General features: G+C 61.4%; 1 protein-coding gene across 1 annotated transcript in view; it reads right to left on the bottom strand.

The window, feature by feature from the left end:
* TCERG1L (transcription elongation regulator 1 like) overlaps positions 1–19,817 on the bottom strand; it is a 160,188-nt gene that overhangs the window by 104,794 nt on the left and 35,577 nt on the right. Inside the window, exon 4 of the mRNA XM_070058271.2 lies at positions 17,174–17,353. Within this exon, the coding sequence (XP_069914372.2) occupies positions 17,174–17,353 (180 nt within the window). The remainder of the gene's footprint in view (positions 1–17,173; positions 17,354–19,817) is intronic.

Genomic DNA, 19,817 nt, shown 5'->3' with positions numbered 1-19,817 from the left:
GGCACCCACCAGGTCCCAGCAGCTCAGCCACGGCACCCACCCAGCTGGGCTGTCCCTCCCACCCTAGGGACTCCACGCCGCAGCGGGTAAGGATTGCTGTTCCCCAGGGGACTATTTGCGGGCGCGTCTGCAGGAGAACTGACGGCTGCAGTGTGGCTGTGGGGAGGCTTCTCCCACTCAGTACCCAGAGCAGCCCAGACGCAGTGGCCAGGTTGTCCCACAAAGGACGCAGGACAGCACAGGTGCCCGTGGGCCCAGCCTGCACACAGGGAGCTGCTCTATCTCACGTGTGGACACGACGAGCAATGGGAAACGTTTGATGGAAGGGAAGACCTTTCTGGAAGGTTCTATGCCTCTCTCAGGACCCGCCCCTAACCTGCTGCACTCCCCAAGCGTCTCAGGGTTCTCCACTAAGCACAGAAGCAGCCGCCCATTCGAGCCTGGGTGATGACCGCTCAGACATGTGACCGCTGCCGTGGGAAGCAGAGCTGGGTCCAGGGTGTGGGCGGGGCCTCAGTGTGGACTCCAACCTGCAGAGCCTGCACCTGCCTGAGCCCGGGAGCACCTGTCATCCTGCCACTGGGCTGCCCCAGCAGGGAACGGCCGTGGCCGACGCCCCCACTCTCGGTGGACGTGCTGCCTCTCCGCCATGCACTCAGACTCCAAGAACGTAAATCCAATGCCCCACGCGACGTGTCTGCCTCCTCGTCTGCTGAGAACCAGAGAGAGCCAGAGTCCTCGGACACTGTGGACGCCGAGGACACCAGACGGGACGGAGCGTGGCCTGAGCTTGGGCGGACCCGCCCTCCCCAGAAACAGGGAACCCCCGGAGCTTCTGCTCTGCCCGCAGCCCCGCGCCTTCACTCGAACGCGGCCTTTCTCAGACGTCCACACTCATAAATAAACAGCAGCCACAGACCGCCTGCCGCTAAGGGAACCAAAGACAAGCTGCAAGAAGAGGCCTGCCCAGGGAGAAGCTACAGCGAGGTCCAGAATGAAAACGAGAGTGAAATGCCAACAGGCGTCTTATCTCCCGAAAATACAGGCGCGCCAGCAAAGCACGCCTCCCCTCGTTATCTGCGCATTTACTTGTTGCCGCCACAGGAAGCTGCTTGTGGATTTTGACAAGAGGTCCAATCATGGAGGCAAGTTTGGCGATAATCACACGTCTCTCACCCACACCCCACCTCCAGTTCACAGTCCCCGTCGCAGTCCGATTCAGGACCACACAGGTGGAGGTGAAAGGTCAGGGGTCAGTGCATCAGGGAGAGGGGCTTCTACAGGCCTGACCTTGAGGGCGGCAGGGAGAAACTGCCCCCCAGGCCGTGAGAGCCTTGCCCTTGACGTTCTGCCCGGCTCCTGTGTGAAGGGTCCGTCCCCTTTCCTGGGGCAGGGACACCAAGTCAGAACCAAGACTCTCCTGGTGCCTTCACGGGCCCCAGGCTGGGGTGTGGGTCCTTGTGGGGACCCCGGAACACACAGGAGAGAGACCCCAACCTCACCGTGGTCTGGCACTGGACATATGGGGCAGACCACTCTGCCTGTGTTGGTTCCTGGGATGGGACACAGCCCTGGTGCACAGACATCTATCTGTTCCTTGGAGCCTAGCAACAGACCAGCAGCCCCCGTGTTGTCCCAAGCCTGATGCTGCTCCCTACCATGCCCGGTCATGAGCCAAAACCCAGGATGCATGGTTCCTGCAGGCACAGGGCAGATGCTGGGGGCTGAGCCCACTGAGGGGGGCCCGAGCCCCGCAGCTTCTCTCTGGTAGTGGGGGCTTTGTTTTCTACCACGGAATCCAGGCGGTGCCCTGCTGCCCACGCCCCGCCCACCATCACTGCATACGCACGGGGTGGCTCGCTTTATCACCTTCCTCCCCTTGCTCCCTGCAGGCCTGCTGGGGGCAGGGGTCTCTGGCTCTCCCCCCATCTAACATCTCAAGCCCTAGCACAAGCCAACCACGCATGCAGCCAGCGCACGTGGGGACGTGGGAGGAAAGGGAAGGAATGGGTGAGAGAGCAGAGGCACAGGGCAGATGTGCTCAGTCCCAGCGGATGTGCGCCGCTGCACAGGGCCGAGGGCCGCCCCGGAGGCTCCTCGGCTGCATTCAGCTGGAGCCCAGCGGCATCTGCCGATCATGGCGGCCCCGGCTCTTGGCTTAGTCAGCGTCCCCCGGGGGGACAGTACACGGCCAGCACACAGTCCTGTGTCAACTGCCCCCCAGAGCCACCACTGAGCTCCGACTAGCAGCCCTTTGTAAACGCCAGCCAATCAGAGCCCAGAGCTTTCTGCCATCCTGGGGGGGGGAGGAAGAGAATGAAGGCGACGACAGGAACAGCAGGACAAGCAAACAGAACACACAAGGCAGGCGCAGCCCCGTCTTCCAGCCACGACTTTACGCAGTGAGAGAAGAAAGGTATCCGTGTGACCTTCACAGTAAAACAGTGTCCCAGGAGGGGCACCTGGCCCAGGGGTGACACCTGCGTCTGGTACAGGAGTGCCTGGGCCACGCTTGGCTTTGGCTCAGGACGCCAGCTTCCTCCCGATGCACACCCTGGAGGCGGCAGTGACGGCTCAGCCTGGGGGCCGCCACCCGCGTGGAGCCCTGGACTGAGTTCAGGCTCCTGACTTCAGCCTGGCCCAGTCCTGGCTGTGGCAGGCATTTGGGGAGTAAAAACAGCAGATGGATTGTTCTCTCTCTCTCTCTCTCTGTCTCTATCTCTGTCTCTCAAATTTAAGAAGAACAAAACAAAAATTCAAAGAACAACAGTTTACAGCATTGTCCCAGCCTTTACAATAACAACATGTGCTTGATCCTATGATTGGAAGTGGATCTGCTCATTACATATTCACCTTGCAGAAGGGGTCTAGGAACACAGCTACAATGTGTGCTAGTGCCTGGGAAACAGGAAACGTGAAAGCAAAAGAGAGACGAGCCACAGCTAGGACTTGGAGAACCAGGAGGGAACCAGGTGTCAACATCCTCATATTACAAAGCGGGCCACGGGTTGTGGAAGAAACTCATCCGGAAGAAGGAGCCTTGTGAGTCAGGTGTGCACACCCGAGTTTACTGAAAGAACATTTGACTCTGAATAGCTAAAGTGACATTAACCTCATCGTGAGGATTGTGCAAATGAACTGAACTCTTTTTTTTAAATATTTTTTTTTATTTGAGAGGTAGGGTTATAGACAGAGAGAGGGAGAGATAGAGAGAGAGGTTTTCCATCCGCTGGTTCACTCCCCAAATGGCCACAATGGCCAAAGCTGAGCCAATCCAAAGCCAGGAGCAAGAAGCTCCTTCCAGGTCTCCCAGGTGGGCGCAGGGGCCCAAGCACTATGCCACAGCACCAGCCCCGTGACCTGAACTCCTGAGGAAGGGGCACCGTGATGGCCTGCAGCAGCTCAGCCCCCTTCCCCACACAGACTCCAGGTCTGAGCAGTGAGCTGCCCTGGCCACGTGTCACCTGCCACCTCCCACGAGAAACACAGCCCGGCATTGAGGAGCACGTGACCAGACACCCTTCTGTGAACCAACAGGTGTGTGAATGGTGCCTCCTAGGTCATGCAGCCACCAGGGAGAACAGCAGATGACCGTGACACCCTGCAACAGACAGAGCCAGGACAACAAGGGAGCTGCCTCCAGGCCCAGCCCCTCGTGCTGGCCAGCGTCATTAAGGGCTAAGCATGTGGTCACTGTTGGGACCACAAATTTGGGTGGCCCAGACACTGGGCAGGCAGTGAGTGCAGCCAAAGCAAAGTCCTGAAATGCCCTTCAGAACCCCAGACCCCTGCCCCCGGGCCAGGCAGTGAATGGGAGCTGAGGAGCACACAGCCAGCAAAGCCGGGAACCCATGAGAACACCGGAAAGCAGGGACGTCAACCCCTTAGGCAGCACCAGCGCCACCCACAGCACCACAGAGTGCCCAGCTGAGGCCAGGACGTGGACCAGGGGCCTAGTGGGTCCAGGGAACAGATGAGGATGCACTGACCAGACGGGAAGAGGAATACCAATGGAGAGAGAATTCTGAAGTTTGCAGGGAGACCTCACGTGGCCAAGACTTCCGAGGTGGGAAAACAAAACCTAGAATCTCCCACCAGGTGCATGGCACTCAGAGAGCAGTGAGGCCACGTGGTCGGCATGGCACGATGCGTAAAGCCACCTCCCGCAATGCCGGCATCCCAAACAGGCACTGGCTCGTGTTCTTGCTGCTCCATTTCTGATTCCGCTCCTTGCTAGTAGCCTGGGAAAAGCTTGGGCCCCTGCACCCACCTGGGAGACCTGGAAGAAGCTCCTGGCTCCTGGCTTGGCCTGGCCCAGCCCTGGCCTTTGTGGCCATGTGGGGAGTGAACCAGCAGCTAGACCTTTCTCCATCTCTCTCTCCCTCTCTCTCTCTCTCTCTGGAACTCTCTGGAACTCTTTCAAATAAATAAATTAATCTTAGGGGGCAAAAAAGGAGGCCTGAACCTACAGCCAACTACCAGGCTTTCATGAACTGATCTGGGAAGGCCTCTAGGAATATGCGGCCAACGTCCAGCAGGCCTCATAAATCCCACAGCTGCCGTGCTTCTGAAGGAGATGCAGGTCTCAAAAACACGTGTGCCTGGTGCCTGGTCAAGTCTGATGCCTACGAACACACATGGATCCCAAGACACTCACAGCAGCAGAAGAACCGCCTGCCTGAGCCCAGCCCGGGATGCTGGCCACAGAATCGTGACTTAAAGAAACAGCCACTGTTTCAAGCCATTCTCTGGGATGCTCGTCATTTAGATAAAGCTGCTTTTTCCACCATGCGGTAACAAGGCACTCACCAATCTTGAGCTCCCATGGGATGTCAACAGCTAGTGTGCAAAATGGACAAAGCAAGAAACAAAGACAGCAAGAGTCCAGCTACAGAGGGAGAGCTCACTGGTGAACACACAAACCATGAAGCGAAAGCAGCACAGACACTGAGGGCCCCTTGGGCAGGAGACCCCCCTCGCATCGTCAGCCTTCTGTACCCTGTGCACGGACGCAGGAAGAAAACGAACAGGAAAAGGAGCGCACTTGGAGCCACAGGGAAGTGCCAGGGTGCAGAGCACGGGAGACGGGCGGCATCGGCTCCATGGCTCCTCCGGGGCTCGGCCTCTCTGAGGGAAGAGGGTGGTTATGTCCAGAGGGGGCGGCCAGGGGAGTGAACGCTGCAGAGTGGGGAGGGGACTGTCAGGAGCCTGCAAGGACTACTTGGAGCGTGCCAGGAGGAAGCGGTCACCAGGGCTTGCTGGGGGCGGGGGGGGGGGGGGGACACAGAGTAAGAATCTGGCTCCAGTGCAGACAGCAGAAGCCCACAGGAGGAGCTACAGTCCCCACCTGCCCTGGGCAGGCCCTTGCTCTCAGGAATGTCGGGGTGCAGTGGCTCTTGATGGGGTCAGGTTTGGACACTGGCTGGGGAAGGCTCCCAGGCGCTAGCTCCTGGTCGAGGAGGTCAAGGTGCTCAGGGTGCCCTCCCAGAATGAAGTCACCTGTGCCGCATCAGCAACCCCGTGTCCCCAGGGAAGGGGCCCCCCACTGGGTGTGGGGACAGACGGGGGGCATGAACAGCTGCTGGGTGTGGGGACAGACGGGGGTGTGAACAGCTGCTGGGTGTGGGGACAGACGGGGGGGTATGAACAGCTGCTGGGTGTGGGGACGGGGGGGGGCGTGAACAGCTGCTGGGTGTGGGGACAGACGGGGGGCGTGAACAGCTGCTGGGTGTGGGGACAGACGGGGGGGCGTGAACAGCTGCTGGGTGTGGGGACAGACGGGGGTATGAACAGCTGCTGGGTGTGGGGACAGACAGGGGGCGTGAACAGCTGCTGGGTGTGGGGACAGACGGGGGTATGAACAGCTGCTGGGTGTGGGGACAGACGGGGGTATGAACAGCTGCTGGGTGTGGGGACAGATGGGGGGGCGTGAACAGCTGCTGACTGTGGGGACAGATGGGGGGGCGTGAACAGCTGCTGAGTCTCCATGATGCACGCAGGGGCACGTGCCACAGAACGCTCGGCACAGCACACTTCCATGGCCACATGTGGCACCAAGGGCCTCCCTGCCCAGGATGCTCTGGGGCAGCAGGAGCAAGTCAGTCCCAGGAAGAGGCAGGTGCACAGTGGACCCAGGCGTGTGTCGATGGACGTGGGACGAGAGGCTAGAAACCCCATCGGGACCATTGTGGTGGCAGTAGGATGTGGGTGGGCGTCGACAGACGTGCAGAGTAGGGAGAGAAACCCCAGCGGGACACAGCCCGGCTCCACCCCCAGACACAGGGCCACGCCAGGCTGCCACCATCCAGCACACCACTCCCCCAGCTGCCCTGATTCACTTCCTCCTGGTGAAGGCTCTGCGTGAAGAGGCCAGAGGACCTCGCGAGCTCCTGGGGGTGTCATGGGCATCGCCGTCCTGGCATGGGCAGCAGGGGGCCGTGACCCACCTGGACACTCTGGCAGCGCGGGCAGGATGCAATTAGAGTCCACGGACAGGGGCTGTGGGAGCCACGTTAATTACGACAGCATTTGATCCACTAGGTGGCGTCGCGCTCGGCCGCTCTGGAACTCTTTGCCCCTGATTACTTTGGGGACCAACAGCTGACACCACGGCTTGTTAACAGATTTTAAATAATACGTGTTAAAGACTGTGCGAGGGTTAGGTCGGCTCCGACTTCCTAAGCCCCCATCGTCTCACGGGGAAGGCGCAGCTGCCCCTTCCTGCGGCCCCTCCCCCGGGGGCATTCTCACCCCTGGGCCCTCCAAGCCAGGGGTAGGCAGAGTCCTCGGCCCAGCTCTCCCCAGACAGGCTGGCACAGGGCCGTTCGGGGCCTTCCAGAACAGCCAGGTTAAGGGTTAATTACCCAGTCTTCATGAAGAACGAGTTCAAGTTCTGAGCTGGAAAAGGGATGCGGAGCCCTTGCACAAATATGGGAAGGCACGTGGCCGTCTGTGTCAGGGCAGGGCTGAGGTGGGAGCCACGTGAGGGTGGGGGCGGGCAGGTGCGGGGTTCTGGCTGTTAGCGCCACCCATGCGTCAGCCGTTAGCCTCTGTTCTGAGAAGACGCACGCTCCAGGCGGACACACGGTCCTACGTGGCAGCTCTGGGAGGCACACATCTCTGCTGGGACGCTGGGCGTGGGCACCTCGGGGAGGGTCCCAAGGACCAGGGCCCTGCTTGACCACAGGGAGGAGGTTACAGAGGCCAAACTGCTCCCTGCGCGTGGGGGCCTTGTAAAGATCCGAGGCTGGGGAGGAGGGGAGCAGCAGCACTCTACCCAGGCTGGCACCACACGGGCTGGATGGTGCCTCCTGGAGCCGGGCCTATGCCAGGGGCCTCAGGGCAGTGACATCTCAGTGAGCACACAGGCTTCAGGGTCTTGAAGAGAGACAGAGCCATGCACTGGTGTGGATGGACAAGCCCAGGGCCGGGGGCTGCACTGGCCAGGACCCGGGATAGACAGCAGCAGGGCAGGGCCATTGGGCAGGGCACGTGTGTCAGTGGAGGGGGTGGGGAGCCGGACAGCGAGAACGCAGGGGTGATTACAGCTGGGGAAGGGGGGTGGCAAGCAGAGGACATCGGGGCTGCTGGACCCCCGTCCCCACCACCCCCTGCCCCCTCCTGGGGCTGCCTGCACCTGCGCAAGGGCCACACAGGGAAGCAGCCGAGTCAGCAGCAAAGCAGGTCTTGGCCCAAAGAGAAGACACTGGGGTCCCCCCTCCCCCCTTCAGGCTGGGCCATCCGGGGAAGGGGGGCGAGCCTTTAGCATGGCGGGCCCGAGCACACAGCAGGGTGGGGGCGGGGCCACGGAGCTAATGCAACTCTGGACAGACGCTCCTGCACTTGGGACAAGGTCGCTGTCAGCTGGAAACAGCGCAGGTGGGAAATGGGTTCAGCCCACCCCGCCCACGGAGAGGCACAGCCAGCGCACAGCCCCTGCGGGGCCCCGGCTTTTTTTTCCCTGCTGCTGCGTCCCTGCACGGTGCCGGCCCGGCCAGCTCCAAATTCAGAATCCGCAATCACCGCTGAGCCCGTGCTGTTCCCCCATCACAAACTCAAATGCCCCAAGTGGGACCATCCAGAGCCAGAGACCTCGGTGTTCACGCCGAACCAACCGTGGCCCCTGCAGGCATCGCTGCCACCCAAGGCTCCTGAGCTGCAGCCCCAGGACCCCCGAGCTCACGCTGGGAGGTGTGCAGAGGCTCAACAGCCACCAAGCACAAGTGTGCAGGTGACCCAGGTAGAGACAAACACAGGAATCATGCACGCACACACGCATGCCCCGCGTCACGCAGCAGAGGTGGCTGACATCAGAGGCAAGGGCCGGTGCCGCAGAGTGCTGTGCAGACATGGAACACTGTGCACATGGAGCACTCTGCATGCACACAGAGAGCTGTGCACACACAGAGACCTGTGCACACATGGAGAACTAAGTACACACAGAGCACTATGCACACAGAGAGCTGTGTACACATGGAGAGCTGTGCACACACAGCACAGTGTGCACACACAGAAAGCTGGGCGCACATGGAGAACTAGGCACATACGGAGCACTGTGCACACACAGAATACTGTGCACACAAGGAGAGCTGGGCACACACGGAGAGCTGGGCACACACAGATCACTGTGCACACACGGAACACTGTGCACACATGGAGAGCTGTGCACACACAGAGCACTGTGCAGACACGGAACACTGTGCACACATGGAGAGCTGGGCACACACAGAGCACTGTGCACACACGGAACACTGTGCAGACATGGAGCACTGTGCACACATGGAGAGCTGGGCACACGGAGCACTGTGCTCTGTTCCTCTCTCATCCATAATGTTCTGTCAGCCACACTGCTGCCTGCACCCCTAAAGGCTCCCCGAACCTGATCATGACCAACACCCAGCATGACCCAGCCGGGCCAAGCTTCCGTGACCGTGACCACGTGTCAGCACTGCCAGTCCACGTGTCAGCATTCACAGCCCACATCAGCACCACCTGCCCACGTGCCGGCACTGCCAGCCCATGTGGTGTCACCACCAGCTCACATGTCACCACCACCAGTCCACGTGTCAGCATTCACAGCCCACATGTCAGAACTGTATATCCATATGTCAGCACCACCTGTCCATATGCCAGTCCACGTGTCGGCACTGCCAGTCCATGTGGTGTCACAACCAACTCATGTGTCAGCACCACCAGTCCACGTGAGCACCACCTGCCCACATGTTGGCATTCACCAGCCCACGTGGGGCCACTGCCAGCCCATGCCCTCCTCCAGGACTCCAAGGCCAACCCCTGGATGAGGCAGCGAAGCGCTGGTGGTGCAGTGACATTCCAGAGAGCGAGCAGGGGAGGCTCCCCCAGGTGGAACTGAGGCGGGCGTCGAGCACCACTGCAGTGACAAGAATCTGCCGAGAGCGTTTGCAACGGAAGCGCAGGCCCAGACCAGTGCTCGGCAGGGGGCGCTGCTACCGCCCGGCCCACCAGCCCCTCCAAACGGAAAGGGATCTGCGCACGCCTCTGGAAGGCTGCCCCGGGAATGCCAGGGACCCCAAGGCGATGTCCTTGGTGCTGAACGAGATCCGAGATGCGCCATGACCTACAGGAGACCACGGCCACTCTTACGCTGCAGCAGAGACCCCAAGGGATGTGGGGGAAGCAGCCGTGCTAAGGCAAGGCCCCTGACCAGCCCCCCACGGAGCCTGCGTGCCTGTGACCAGCCCCCCCAACAGAGCCTGCGTATCTGAGACCAGCCCCCCACGGAACCTGCATGTCTGTGGCCTAGCCCCCAGGCCTGCGTGTCTGTGACCAGCCCCCACGGAGCCTGCAGGGCACATGGACCCTGCGCCTGACCTCTTGGCCCAGCCCTGTTCAGATCTCCCAGGTCACCCTCCGCTCAGGGCTCCACTTGCCCACCCCCCAGTGCTCTCACTGGGGAGCAGGAGGTGGGACAGGGCCACGCACTCTGGCAATGGGCCCGTTCCAGGGAGCCCCATTCAGAACACACGGCGGCTGCAGAATGTTCCGCATTTGGTGTGAGCACTGCCCTGGCACTCTGGCCCTGGCCTGGGTCCCCGCCCTCCTGGTGTGGGTGTGCCCCCACAGGTCTGGGCACGCGAGCGCGTTGTCCCCCGCCTGCTCTGACACATCCCCAAAGTCTGCCCCAATGCCCCTGCCCTCACCTCCGCTCAGGGGTCCCTCCCCTCCACGCCCCAATGTGCTCCAGATGGCCAGCGTTGCCGGACACCTGCTGGCAGAGAGCGCGGTCAGGAGACGCAGATGCCAGGCCGCCAGGAGCCCACACACCGCGAGGGCAGAGGCACCTGGATGCTTCCTCCGCCTCTCACTTATGCTGTCCCTGGGCCTGCCCAGCTCCCCTGCAGGAAGCGTCACCCACACACACGTGGCAGCAGCAGGAGCCCAAGAGGACACTGTCCCCACGGGCCCGGCCCAGGCAGCACCCAGCACTTGGGGGCCACTTTCTGTCCCTCACTTTATTGGTTCCGATAAGGGACCCATAATAGGAAATCCGCCGTGTCAGCCACGGAAGCGTACGGTCCAGTGGCACTGGCACGTTCAAGAGTAGGGCAACCAGCACCAGCGTCCATGTCCTGTTCTGCATCTTCCAAACTGAAACCACGCCCCCACTGGACACTGGCTTCCCTGCACCCAGCACTCCCCGCTCAGGCTCTGTGAATCTGACTCTCACACAGGACCTGCTGCTCGGAGACTGGGTATTCACCCAGGGCTGGTACTCCATCCACCCAGAGCTGCCCGGCACAGCAACTAACTCCTTTCCTTTCTCAGACGGAGTGACATCTCGTCAGGTGTCGCTATGTTTGGATTTGTGTCCCCTCAGTGTCCTGCAGGGCCTTGCTGTCCCCAGAGTCTTCATGGATGGCACTGCAGGCCGTGACGGTGCTCAGAGACGGAGCCTGTGGGCACGGGGCAGACTGCACGCAGGCACTAGGGGGAGGCCCCCAGGGGAACCCCGATGGCTTCTTAGGACAGGGACAGAGCCACGTGCTCCAGTCACCGCAGGACTTGCCCCGCAGGATGTCCCAATCATGGACTGTGAAGCTGCAGAGCCGGGAACCAAGGGCAAATCTTGTGACACAGCAGCCTCCCCAGATCCCTTACGGTGGGAAAGGGCTGGCCCACGCGTCCAGGAAGGGCTGACCCACGCGTCCAGGAAGGGCTGACCAGCGCGTCCAGGAATCTCTGACCCATGCGTCCAGGAAGGGCTGACCCACGTGTCCAGGAAGGGTTGACCCACACGTCCAAGAATCTCTGACCCACGCATCCAGGAAGGCTGGCCCACGCGTCCAGGAAGGGCTGACCCACGCATCTGCACGCTCCACACCCCACTCCTGCACTCACCTCATGGACACTCAGCTTGCTCCCACCCCTGGCTACTGTGCGAGTCGCCCTGCAGAGCTCTGCCCAGGGCCCCCTCAGCTGCTCTGAGCACAAACCCAGAGGAGACTTGCTGGACCACGGCAGGTCCACAGTTCACGTTTGGAGATGCACCTTGGGGTTTTATGCACAGGAACTACTGGGCGTGTTTGCTCAAAGCAGCTCCCTCGAGGTCCCAGGAGTCCAGCACCAGGAGCAAAATGCCACCCAGAAGTCCGAGCTGCCGCTGCAAGCCACTCACGCAGCAGGGAGTCCCCGGGACAGCTCTGTCCCCGGCACTGCACCCGGCACTTGGGCCCAGAAGCGCTGCCGTGCAGCTGCAGCGCTGCTGGGACAGAGAAGCTAAGCTGGAGCCAGGTGCCAGGCAGGGCCCCAGGAACAAAGAGGCCCCAAACTCAGCACACGGGCGATGAGGAGGGGGCCTCAGGAGGAAGGACCCCCAGCTACCGCCTGGAGTCCCAGCCTGAGAGGATGGACAGCACCCAGGGACAGGGAAGGGTCAGCACCAAGACTGTAGGCAGCCGTGGGCCTCTGCATGGCAAGGGGCTGGGGGCACGGCAGGGGGAGAGGCTCACTGAGTGGGGGCTCTGGTGGGGGAGAGGCTGAGTGAGGGCTCTGGTGGGGGAGAGGCTGAGTAGGGGCTCTGGTGGGGGAGAGGCTGAGTAGGGGCTCTGGTGGGGGAGAGGCTCACTGAGTGGGGGCTCTGGTGGGGGAGAGGCTGAGTGGGGGCTGTGGTGGGAGAGGCTGAGTGGGGGCTCTGGTGGGGGAGAGGATGAGTGATGGGGGCTCTGCTGGGGGAGAGGATGAGTGATGGGGGCTGTGGTGGGGGGAGAGGCTGAGTGATGGGGCTGTGGTGGGAGAGGCTGAGTGGGGGCTGTAGTGGGGGAGAGGCTGAGTGATGGGGGCTGTGGTGGGAGAGGCTGAGTGGGGGCTGTGGAGGGGAGAGGCTGAGTGGGGGCTGTGGTGGGAGAGGCTGAGTGATGGGGGCTGTGGAGGGAAGAGGCTGAGTGATGGGGGCTGTGGTGGGAGAGGCTGAGTGGGGGCTGTGGTGGGAGAGGCTGAGTGATGGGGGCTGTGGTGGGAGAGGCTCACTTGCAGGGCGCAGGAGAAACCTTTCTTTGCTCCTTATGGAAAGAAGCGGGGCTGGAAGCTGAGCCTTCCTTCCTCACAGCGAGCCTGGGACACAGAGTGCGTGCGCGCCCGCGGGAAACGGGTCTGTGGCCTGTGGCGCCCGGGAAGCAGGGGCTACAGGTCCTGTGGGACGAGACACCGAGGCCGTGGCAGAGCGGGAGGGCGGCAGGTCTGCAGGGATCTGACCTGCGCCCGGGACGACTCAGAGGATAAAGGGGGAGGGGAGGGAGGGGAGAGAGGGGAGGGAGGGGACCGTGGCGTCCGATGCTCGGGGGGGCGGACGTCCACTGCAGAGCCGCCATCCGTGGAAGGAGGGCTGCAGAGATGCACACGTGACCGTGCTACGGCTGCAAGCACAGTGGCGACTTTTAAGAAAATGGATTTTTGAGCAAAAAAAGCAGTTGCGAAAGAACACATGAACTGTGATGACATTTATGCAAAACTCAGGCTAAGCCTGAGCGGCGCAGCACTGCAGACCTAATCCTCACATAGCGAACACTTTGTACACGGCACAGGACTGACGGACACACGTTCAGGAGGTGCCACCTCTGGGTGGGGGGGGGCTCCCGAGAACCCCGACTTTCCCAGCCCCAGAGGACGCATCGGGTATCCACCCCAGGAGCATTCTTCATGCCTGACAGAAACAGGCATGCTTGTGCACGCATGATATAGTGCCGGTTTTTCTTTTTAAAACAAAGGGCGAAGTGGAGCCAATGGAGGAGGTGGCTGCGGAACCGGCAGGGGGTGGTCCCCTCCCTGGAAGCCCCAGATGCCAGGAGATCCTTCCCCGGGGGGCGGGACAGGGTGCCGGGCCTTGCTGATGGAACCCCCCCCCGGGGGAGCAGTGTCCCCTGGACCCCCACAAGGCCTCTCCTCCTACGATCCCTGCACCTCTCGTGCCCGCCTGGACACTTCGGCTGCATTCTTAGACGCTCACTGCTCCTGGATGATAGATTGAACGAGGGGTTTCCACTTGTTTCCTTAGATCCAGGGGTACTTTCCCTCCAGGCGGCTCACTCCCGCCATGAGGACCGCCCACGTCTTTCTCCCGGAAGCCGGCAGAGCCCGACACCCGGGGCACAAGGACGACACTGTTACGGTGCCGTGGCGTCTCCGCCCCGGAGCACCGCCAGTGTCGATCTGTGCTGTGACGTCTGTGATGGCAGCAGAGGAGGGGACAGTCCCTAGATTAACTGAAGAGAAGGCTTCGCCCCCACACGGCTCGAGTGTTGCTGCACCAGAACCCGTCGCAGCATCTGCGGATTCCGCTACCAAGGGAAGCCGGCAGCCCGTGAAAGGCCGCGTGGCGCAGCCTGGCTTCCCGAAGCTCGGCTGGCAGGCCACTGGCAGGAAAACAGCCACAGCCACCTCCCAGCTGCTCCGTGGCGGGACAGGATGTTAAATGTGCCCATCAAATGGTTCTGGAAGCAGAGGAGCAGGTGGCGAATGGTCTCTGAGGCAGATGGCACTTTTTAATATTTGTATTTGACAGTAATTTGCGCTCCTGGAGACCACAGCCACTCGCTCCTACTTCCCTTCCTCACGCGGACGCGTGAGACGTGGTGGGCCAAGGTTTAACAATGAATACTCTCATTCTTAAGCTTAACTGCTTCTTTTATTCCAGCCGGTAGGGCCAGGTGGCAGAGCTCTGTCCCCACGCTCCCGCCACTGAGGGGACTGCTCCTGGGGAGCCCAGGGAGCCGCTCCCTTCTCTCCGACGACTCCTCGCCCCGTCTGGCCTCCACTCTGCCCTTGAGGCTACGGGTGCTCCTCTCCAAAAACGCCCCCCACCTCGCCCAGAGCCATGGCAGAAAGGCACAGCCAGGTCGGGGGCAAACCACTCGCAGCAGCCGGCTTGAACCACGGAGAGGAGCCACTCTGCCCTGCTCACCTGCCTGGGCTGCCGGCTGCAGCCACCCCAGCCCACACAGCAAGCGCCCCCCCATTTGTGGGCTGCAGGAAAGGGGGCGCAGCCTGGGCCACGCTTTGCCACCGTCAATGCCACCATCCCAAGGAGGAGCCGGGAGGTGAGACGCAGGGTTAGGAACCTCGAGAACGAGTGGAACAGGCTGTGCTCTGCCTGGGGTCTGCAGAACGGCTGGGTCAGCTCCACAAACCTCAGCCGCGTGCAGGCTGGGCCAGGGCAGAAGGACACAGCCCTGTGCCGAGGCATGGACACCCCAGGAAGCGCACAGGTGCATGGACAGCAGCCCACCAGGTGCCCAGGCAGCAGAGCCACAGGGCCAAGCTGTGCCACCGGCACTGCGGAGGAAGAAGCCTAGCTGTGAACCTGCTGGGAGCCGGCCGGGCTCTTCTGCATGTCATGGGGCATCTGGGGTCTCTCCCTGGAAACCTGAGCCCACAGCACCGGCCCCCAGCGGGCAGGAGTCTTGCAGCCCTGCTGCCCTTTCTGCTCACTGTCCTGCTCACATCCTGGGTCTGGTCTGGAGGAATGGACATGTGACAGCCTCCCAGGCTCTGCCACATCCTGACAACCAAAAGCTCCCAAACACTGCCAAGTACCCTTGGAGGGGCAGTGCCGCAGCTTAGAACCGGCCACCCAAACCCCTAGGGATCTTTTTAAAAGATTTATTTATTTATTTGAAAGTCAGTTATTGAGAGAGAGGAGAGACAGACAGAGAGGTCTTCCATCCACTGGTTCACTCCCCAATTGGCCGCAATGGCTGGAGCTCCACTGATCTGAAGCCAGGAGCCAGGAGCTTCTCCCAGGTCTCCTACACAGGTGCGGGGGCCCAAGGACTTGGGCCATCTTCTTCTGCTTTCCCAGGCCATACCCCAGGCATCCTACGGCAGTTACCAAATCTTAGTTCAAATAGACTCATCGGGCACACCTGTTTAAAACAGGAACTTTGGGGGCAGGGCTGTGGTATAGTGGGTAAAGCCACCACTCAACACTGGCACCCCCTGTGGGTGCTGGTTTGTGTCCCGGCTGCTCCATTTTCTCCCTGCTAATTCTCCTGGGAAAGCAGAGGGTGGCCCAAGTCTTTGGGCCCCAGCACCCATGTGGGAGACCCAGATGAAGCTCCTGGCTCCCGGCTTTGGCCTGGCCTAGTGCTACTGAACTAGCGGATGGAAGATCTCTCTCTCTCTCTCTAACTCTTTCAAATAAATATTTTTAAAAAACGGGGCGGGGGGGTGGCTGTGGCCTTTCCAGTAAAGCCAGCACGGCTCATCAGCAGGTAAATGGCCGCGCATGGCTTTTGGGGGCTCCGCCTGAGCAGGGAGCGGCCCGCTCGGAGAGGAGCTCCTGCCCCGGCCCAGCCTGCCCTGCTGTGGACGCTGCCCCCACACTCCCCCCAGGACACTGTGTCCTGCTCCTGCTCCTGCCCACTCCGCCTGTCCAGAGGCTCCCAGCAGCTGCCCGTGAGGACATCCCGGATGGACAAGCTCCACTCCCCTCTCTCCTCTCCGTCATGTGGAACTTCACAAGGTTTCCACCACTACAGACACAGCCAGCCTCTCAGGAGCTCCTGCGTAAGCTCAGAACAGCATCGCAGGTGGCCACGCCGCCCCGAGGAGCCCCCACATTCAAGATCACCCTGGGTAGAGCCCAAGGCCGACCCAACAACTGTGTCAGACCTGGCCATGGGCCCCGGTGCGGGCCCAGGCCGAGCACATTCCGAGCTCAGCCTGCAGCCTGCACGCCAGGGCAGGGCCTGTGGCACCAACGCCCAAGTCCAGGCACCTCGCACACCCCTGTGGGCCACACCCCCCATGGTTTTGACAGCTGCCTGGGTGTGCATGGTGGCCAACTGGGTTACAGAACCGTGCAGAACACAGACATGAAAAGACGCCTAATTCTTCACTTGATGAGTCGCACACAAGGCCTGGAAGCGAAGCGCCGGGTTTGGCTCTAAGATAAATTTTCCCGGACAACGGCAGGTCGCCTGTAATAAGTGCCAACAGGCCGATGCATTTTAACCAGCGTCTTGCCACAGCTCTGAGCCACTTTCCACACAGATATTAGTCATGCATTTTATTTATTTCCCTGTCATATCCTACACACGCTTCCACCAGCTTGCTAAAATACAAGTTGGATTTTGTTCCTGAGAATACAACGTCCTCGTGACCCACTAATAAATCAAACTGATGTGGCAATGTGGCCGCTGACACCCCAGGGGAAAGAGACCACGTCACACACGCCGAAGCAAAGCCGACAGACCAAGGCCACTCCCGCAAGCCGCAGAGGGAAACCAGCGATCCGTCTTCCTGCCAGGCACGGCAGGTGCACACGCAGAGGTGTCTGTGTCACAGCCCAGTGCCGGACCCCGTCCCGAGCACACGGCACCCAAGGCACGCAGTGCCGTGCTCCGTGGGAGATAACCACAAACGTCCCCACTGTCAGGGCCGCGTGCGCCTTCCCGGGACTGGAACAGGAAGTCTCACTTCTGCAAACAACTCTGGCCCACTGAAGGCTCGGGCAGGGGGAGCGTCTGTGCAGCTGGAATCCAGCAAACCCCTCTCCCCCGACCCAGCCCACCACCCCTCCTCGCAGCTGCACTTGAACCCCACAACCGTGCCTCCAGGGCTGGAGGCAGCTGACTGGGACATGGAGGGACTGGGGGCAGCCAGCCCGCCGCGCGCCAGGGGAGCTGCACTCTGTACCTACCTGGGAAGGGGGCTGTCCACAGGGGTATGGCAATGGGCGCCAGCGTCAGGAAGTGGCATGGCTGCACACTGGCGGGCGGCGGGCCCCGGAGGCCCTCAGGCTCCACGGAGACCATGGCGGCGGCAGTGATGGCAATGGTGGGGCTGCTGCTGGCCGGCTTGAGGTTGCTGTGGCAAACACCTGCGGAGGAGGGAGGTGAGGTCAGAGGCTAGCAGCGTCTGCAGGGGGAGGGTTCTCGTTGCTATGAGGACCCCAAACCCAGAAAACCAGCAAGAGGGCTGCCGCCCCATCGAGTGGACACCCATGCTGTGCTGCTGACCCCAGGACACACATGGAGAGGAGTCCTCCCTGGGTCTGCCGCGCCCCTGCCACACAGGTGTCACCCTGGCATTCACTGAGCCCCAGAGCTCGCGTCACCAGGGCAGGGGTGGGACCTGCATTGCCCACTTGGAAACAACTCAGCTGCATGGACGTGTGGGGCCGCATCGTCAAGAAGGGGCGGTGGGGGCCGGGGAGGCCTGTGGGAGGTCGAGGGCCAGGCCGTGCGGGTCAACGGCTCGTGGTCTCGCTCTGGGCCAGGTGGGCGTGGGAGGACGTGGAGGGTTAGGGGCCCATCCCGGCTGCTGTTTGCGCACACAGCCAGGGAACACTCAGGGCCAGGCCCCCGGCGCTGCATCCCCAGGAAGCAGTTCAGACTGGAGACAGAGATTTGGAGGCAAAACAGAAAGGCATTAATAGCATGATATCAGACACATCTCCAATAAAACTACGTGGGAAAAATGAAAGGAAGGCTTCAGACCGAGAACATTCTAGACACAGAATCGCAGCTGATTTTCTCCAGTCCTTGTTGTCTTTTTCTCTGTCTCCCTAATTCCCTATGATGGTCATGTTCAGATTTCTCTAATTAAATTTATTTTTCATAGAACAGACTTACAGAGCAGGAAGTACAGAGAGTCCCCAGGCAGGGCCGTGGCCCAGTTCCCTCGCTCCCTCGCTCGGTACTGTGGACGAGCCAAGAGTGACACCGCATCCACCATCCAGTGCCACAGGCTCCAGCAGGGAGTGCGCCCCGGGGGCTGCGACAACGGGACAGGGCAGGCATCCACAGCACTGCACACACGGCCGGGGCCTCCTGCCTGCAGCACCGGGTCCAGCCGTCCCTGGCAGCCCCTGACCTCACAGTCCACTCGACCCTGCCTTTTCCAGAATCTCCCGTGATTGAGAGCATGAGCTCTCTCAGACCGCACCTTCTCTTAGCAACACGCGTGCAGGTCCGCCGCGTCCCGCACGGCCTGACAGCCCAGAGTGCGCCCCTGCTTCTCCATTCTCCCATGGAAGGCGTCACGCTTCCGGGCTCGGCAATCAAGAACGAGGCTGTGGTGAGCATCCACGTGCCGACCTCTGTGTGGACCCAAGTCTTCCGCGCCTTTGGGTAAGGAGGAGCGGGCACGGCTGATGGCACGCGTGGATTCCTCGATGCGGGAGCCTGCCCGCAGGACGGTGAGCAAGGGACCTGATCCACAGCTGCCTGCACTCGCTGCTCTCAGTGTCTGGATCCCGGCCGCTCTAACAGCTGCACAGACTTCAAGTCAGAAAACAGGGGCGGGCTAACCTGCCGCGGGCGACACTGGCACCCGTGTCTGCTCTGTTCCCACCAGCTCCCTGATGATGAACCCGAGAACGCAGCCAAAGATGGCCCAGGGCTGAGTCCCTGCCGCCACGTGAGAGACCGGCTGGAGCTCCTGGCCCGTCTTGGCCCAGCACAGCCCTGGTCCTCGTAGCCATTTAGGGAGTGAACCAGTGGATACAGTTATCTCTGTGTCGCTCCCTCTCCCTCTGTTGGCTCTGCCTTTCAAATAAATAAATAAATAAATCTTAAGAAAAACAAAGTCAGAAAAGATGTATCATCTTAAAGAAAGCACACTACAGAAATTCATCAAATAAACACATGTATAAAACCACACACGTGAAAACACGTGTCGAAGTGTCCCTGTGGCCTCTGAAGCTGAGCCCGTGGTCCTCCACTCTCAGTTTCCCATGGCCGTGGCCAGCTGTGGGGACAGCACCACGGCCGTGGGCCTGCGTGGCTTTTCCTGTCCTCATCATTAAGGGCCCCCAGAGCCACCGCCGGGGGCAGCCACACCTCTCATCTGCCACATCGCCGCCCCCACAGCCACCGCCACAGCCCCAGCAGCCGCACACCAGCAGGCAAGTATCCGGGTGTCACCATGGGGGGCACAGAATCGGGGCTATGCTCCTGCCCGTGAACAGAGGCCGCGGAAAGCCATCACGCCCTCCACAGCCCTGCTCAGACGTCTCCTGTCCCCCTGGGACTTCTCCCCCCATCAGGATCATTGCTCCCCCCCCCCCCCGGCTGCTGTAAGCGTCGCGGGAACCCTCCGCCTGCTCTGTGACCCTCTGCAGGGGACCCAGGCGGAGTGTGCTTGCTGGGAGGCAGGGGTGAGGCAGGAGGGGGCGGTCCCAGCACAACCTGGGGGACTCTGCGGACTCATGGGAGCCACTGGGGGCTCCCCCTGCACAAGATGAAGGGTAGGAGAGGAGGGGCTGAGATGGCAGAGCCTGCCCTGCACCCCCAGTTCCATCAGGCCCAGGAGCCTCCGGAAGCCAGCCTTGGTCGGCCTAC

This window comes from Oryctolagus cuniculus, chromosome 15, assembly GCF_051225735.1.
Source record: "Oryctolagus cuniculus isolate XC-2025 breed Fujian yellow rabbit chromosome 15, ASM5122573v1, whole genome shotgun sequence".
NCBI lineage: Eukaryota > Metazoa > Chordata > Mammalia > Lagomorpha > Leporidae > Oryctolagus > Oryctolagus cuniculus.
This window is presented reverse-complemented; position numbering and strand designations above follow the sequence as displayed.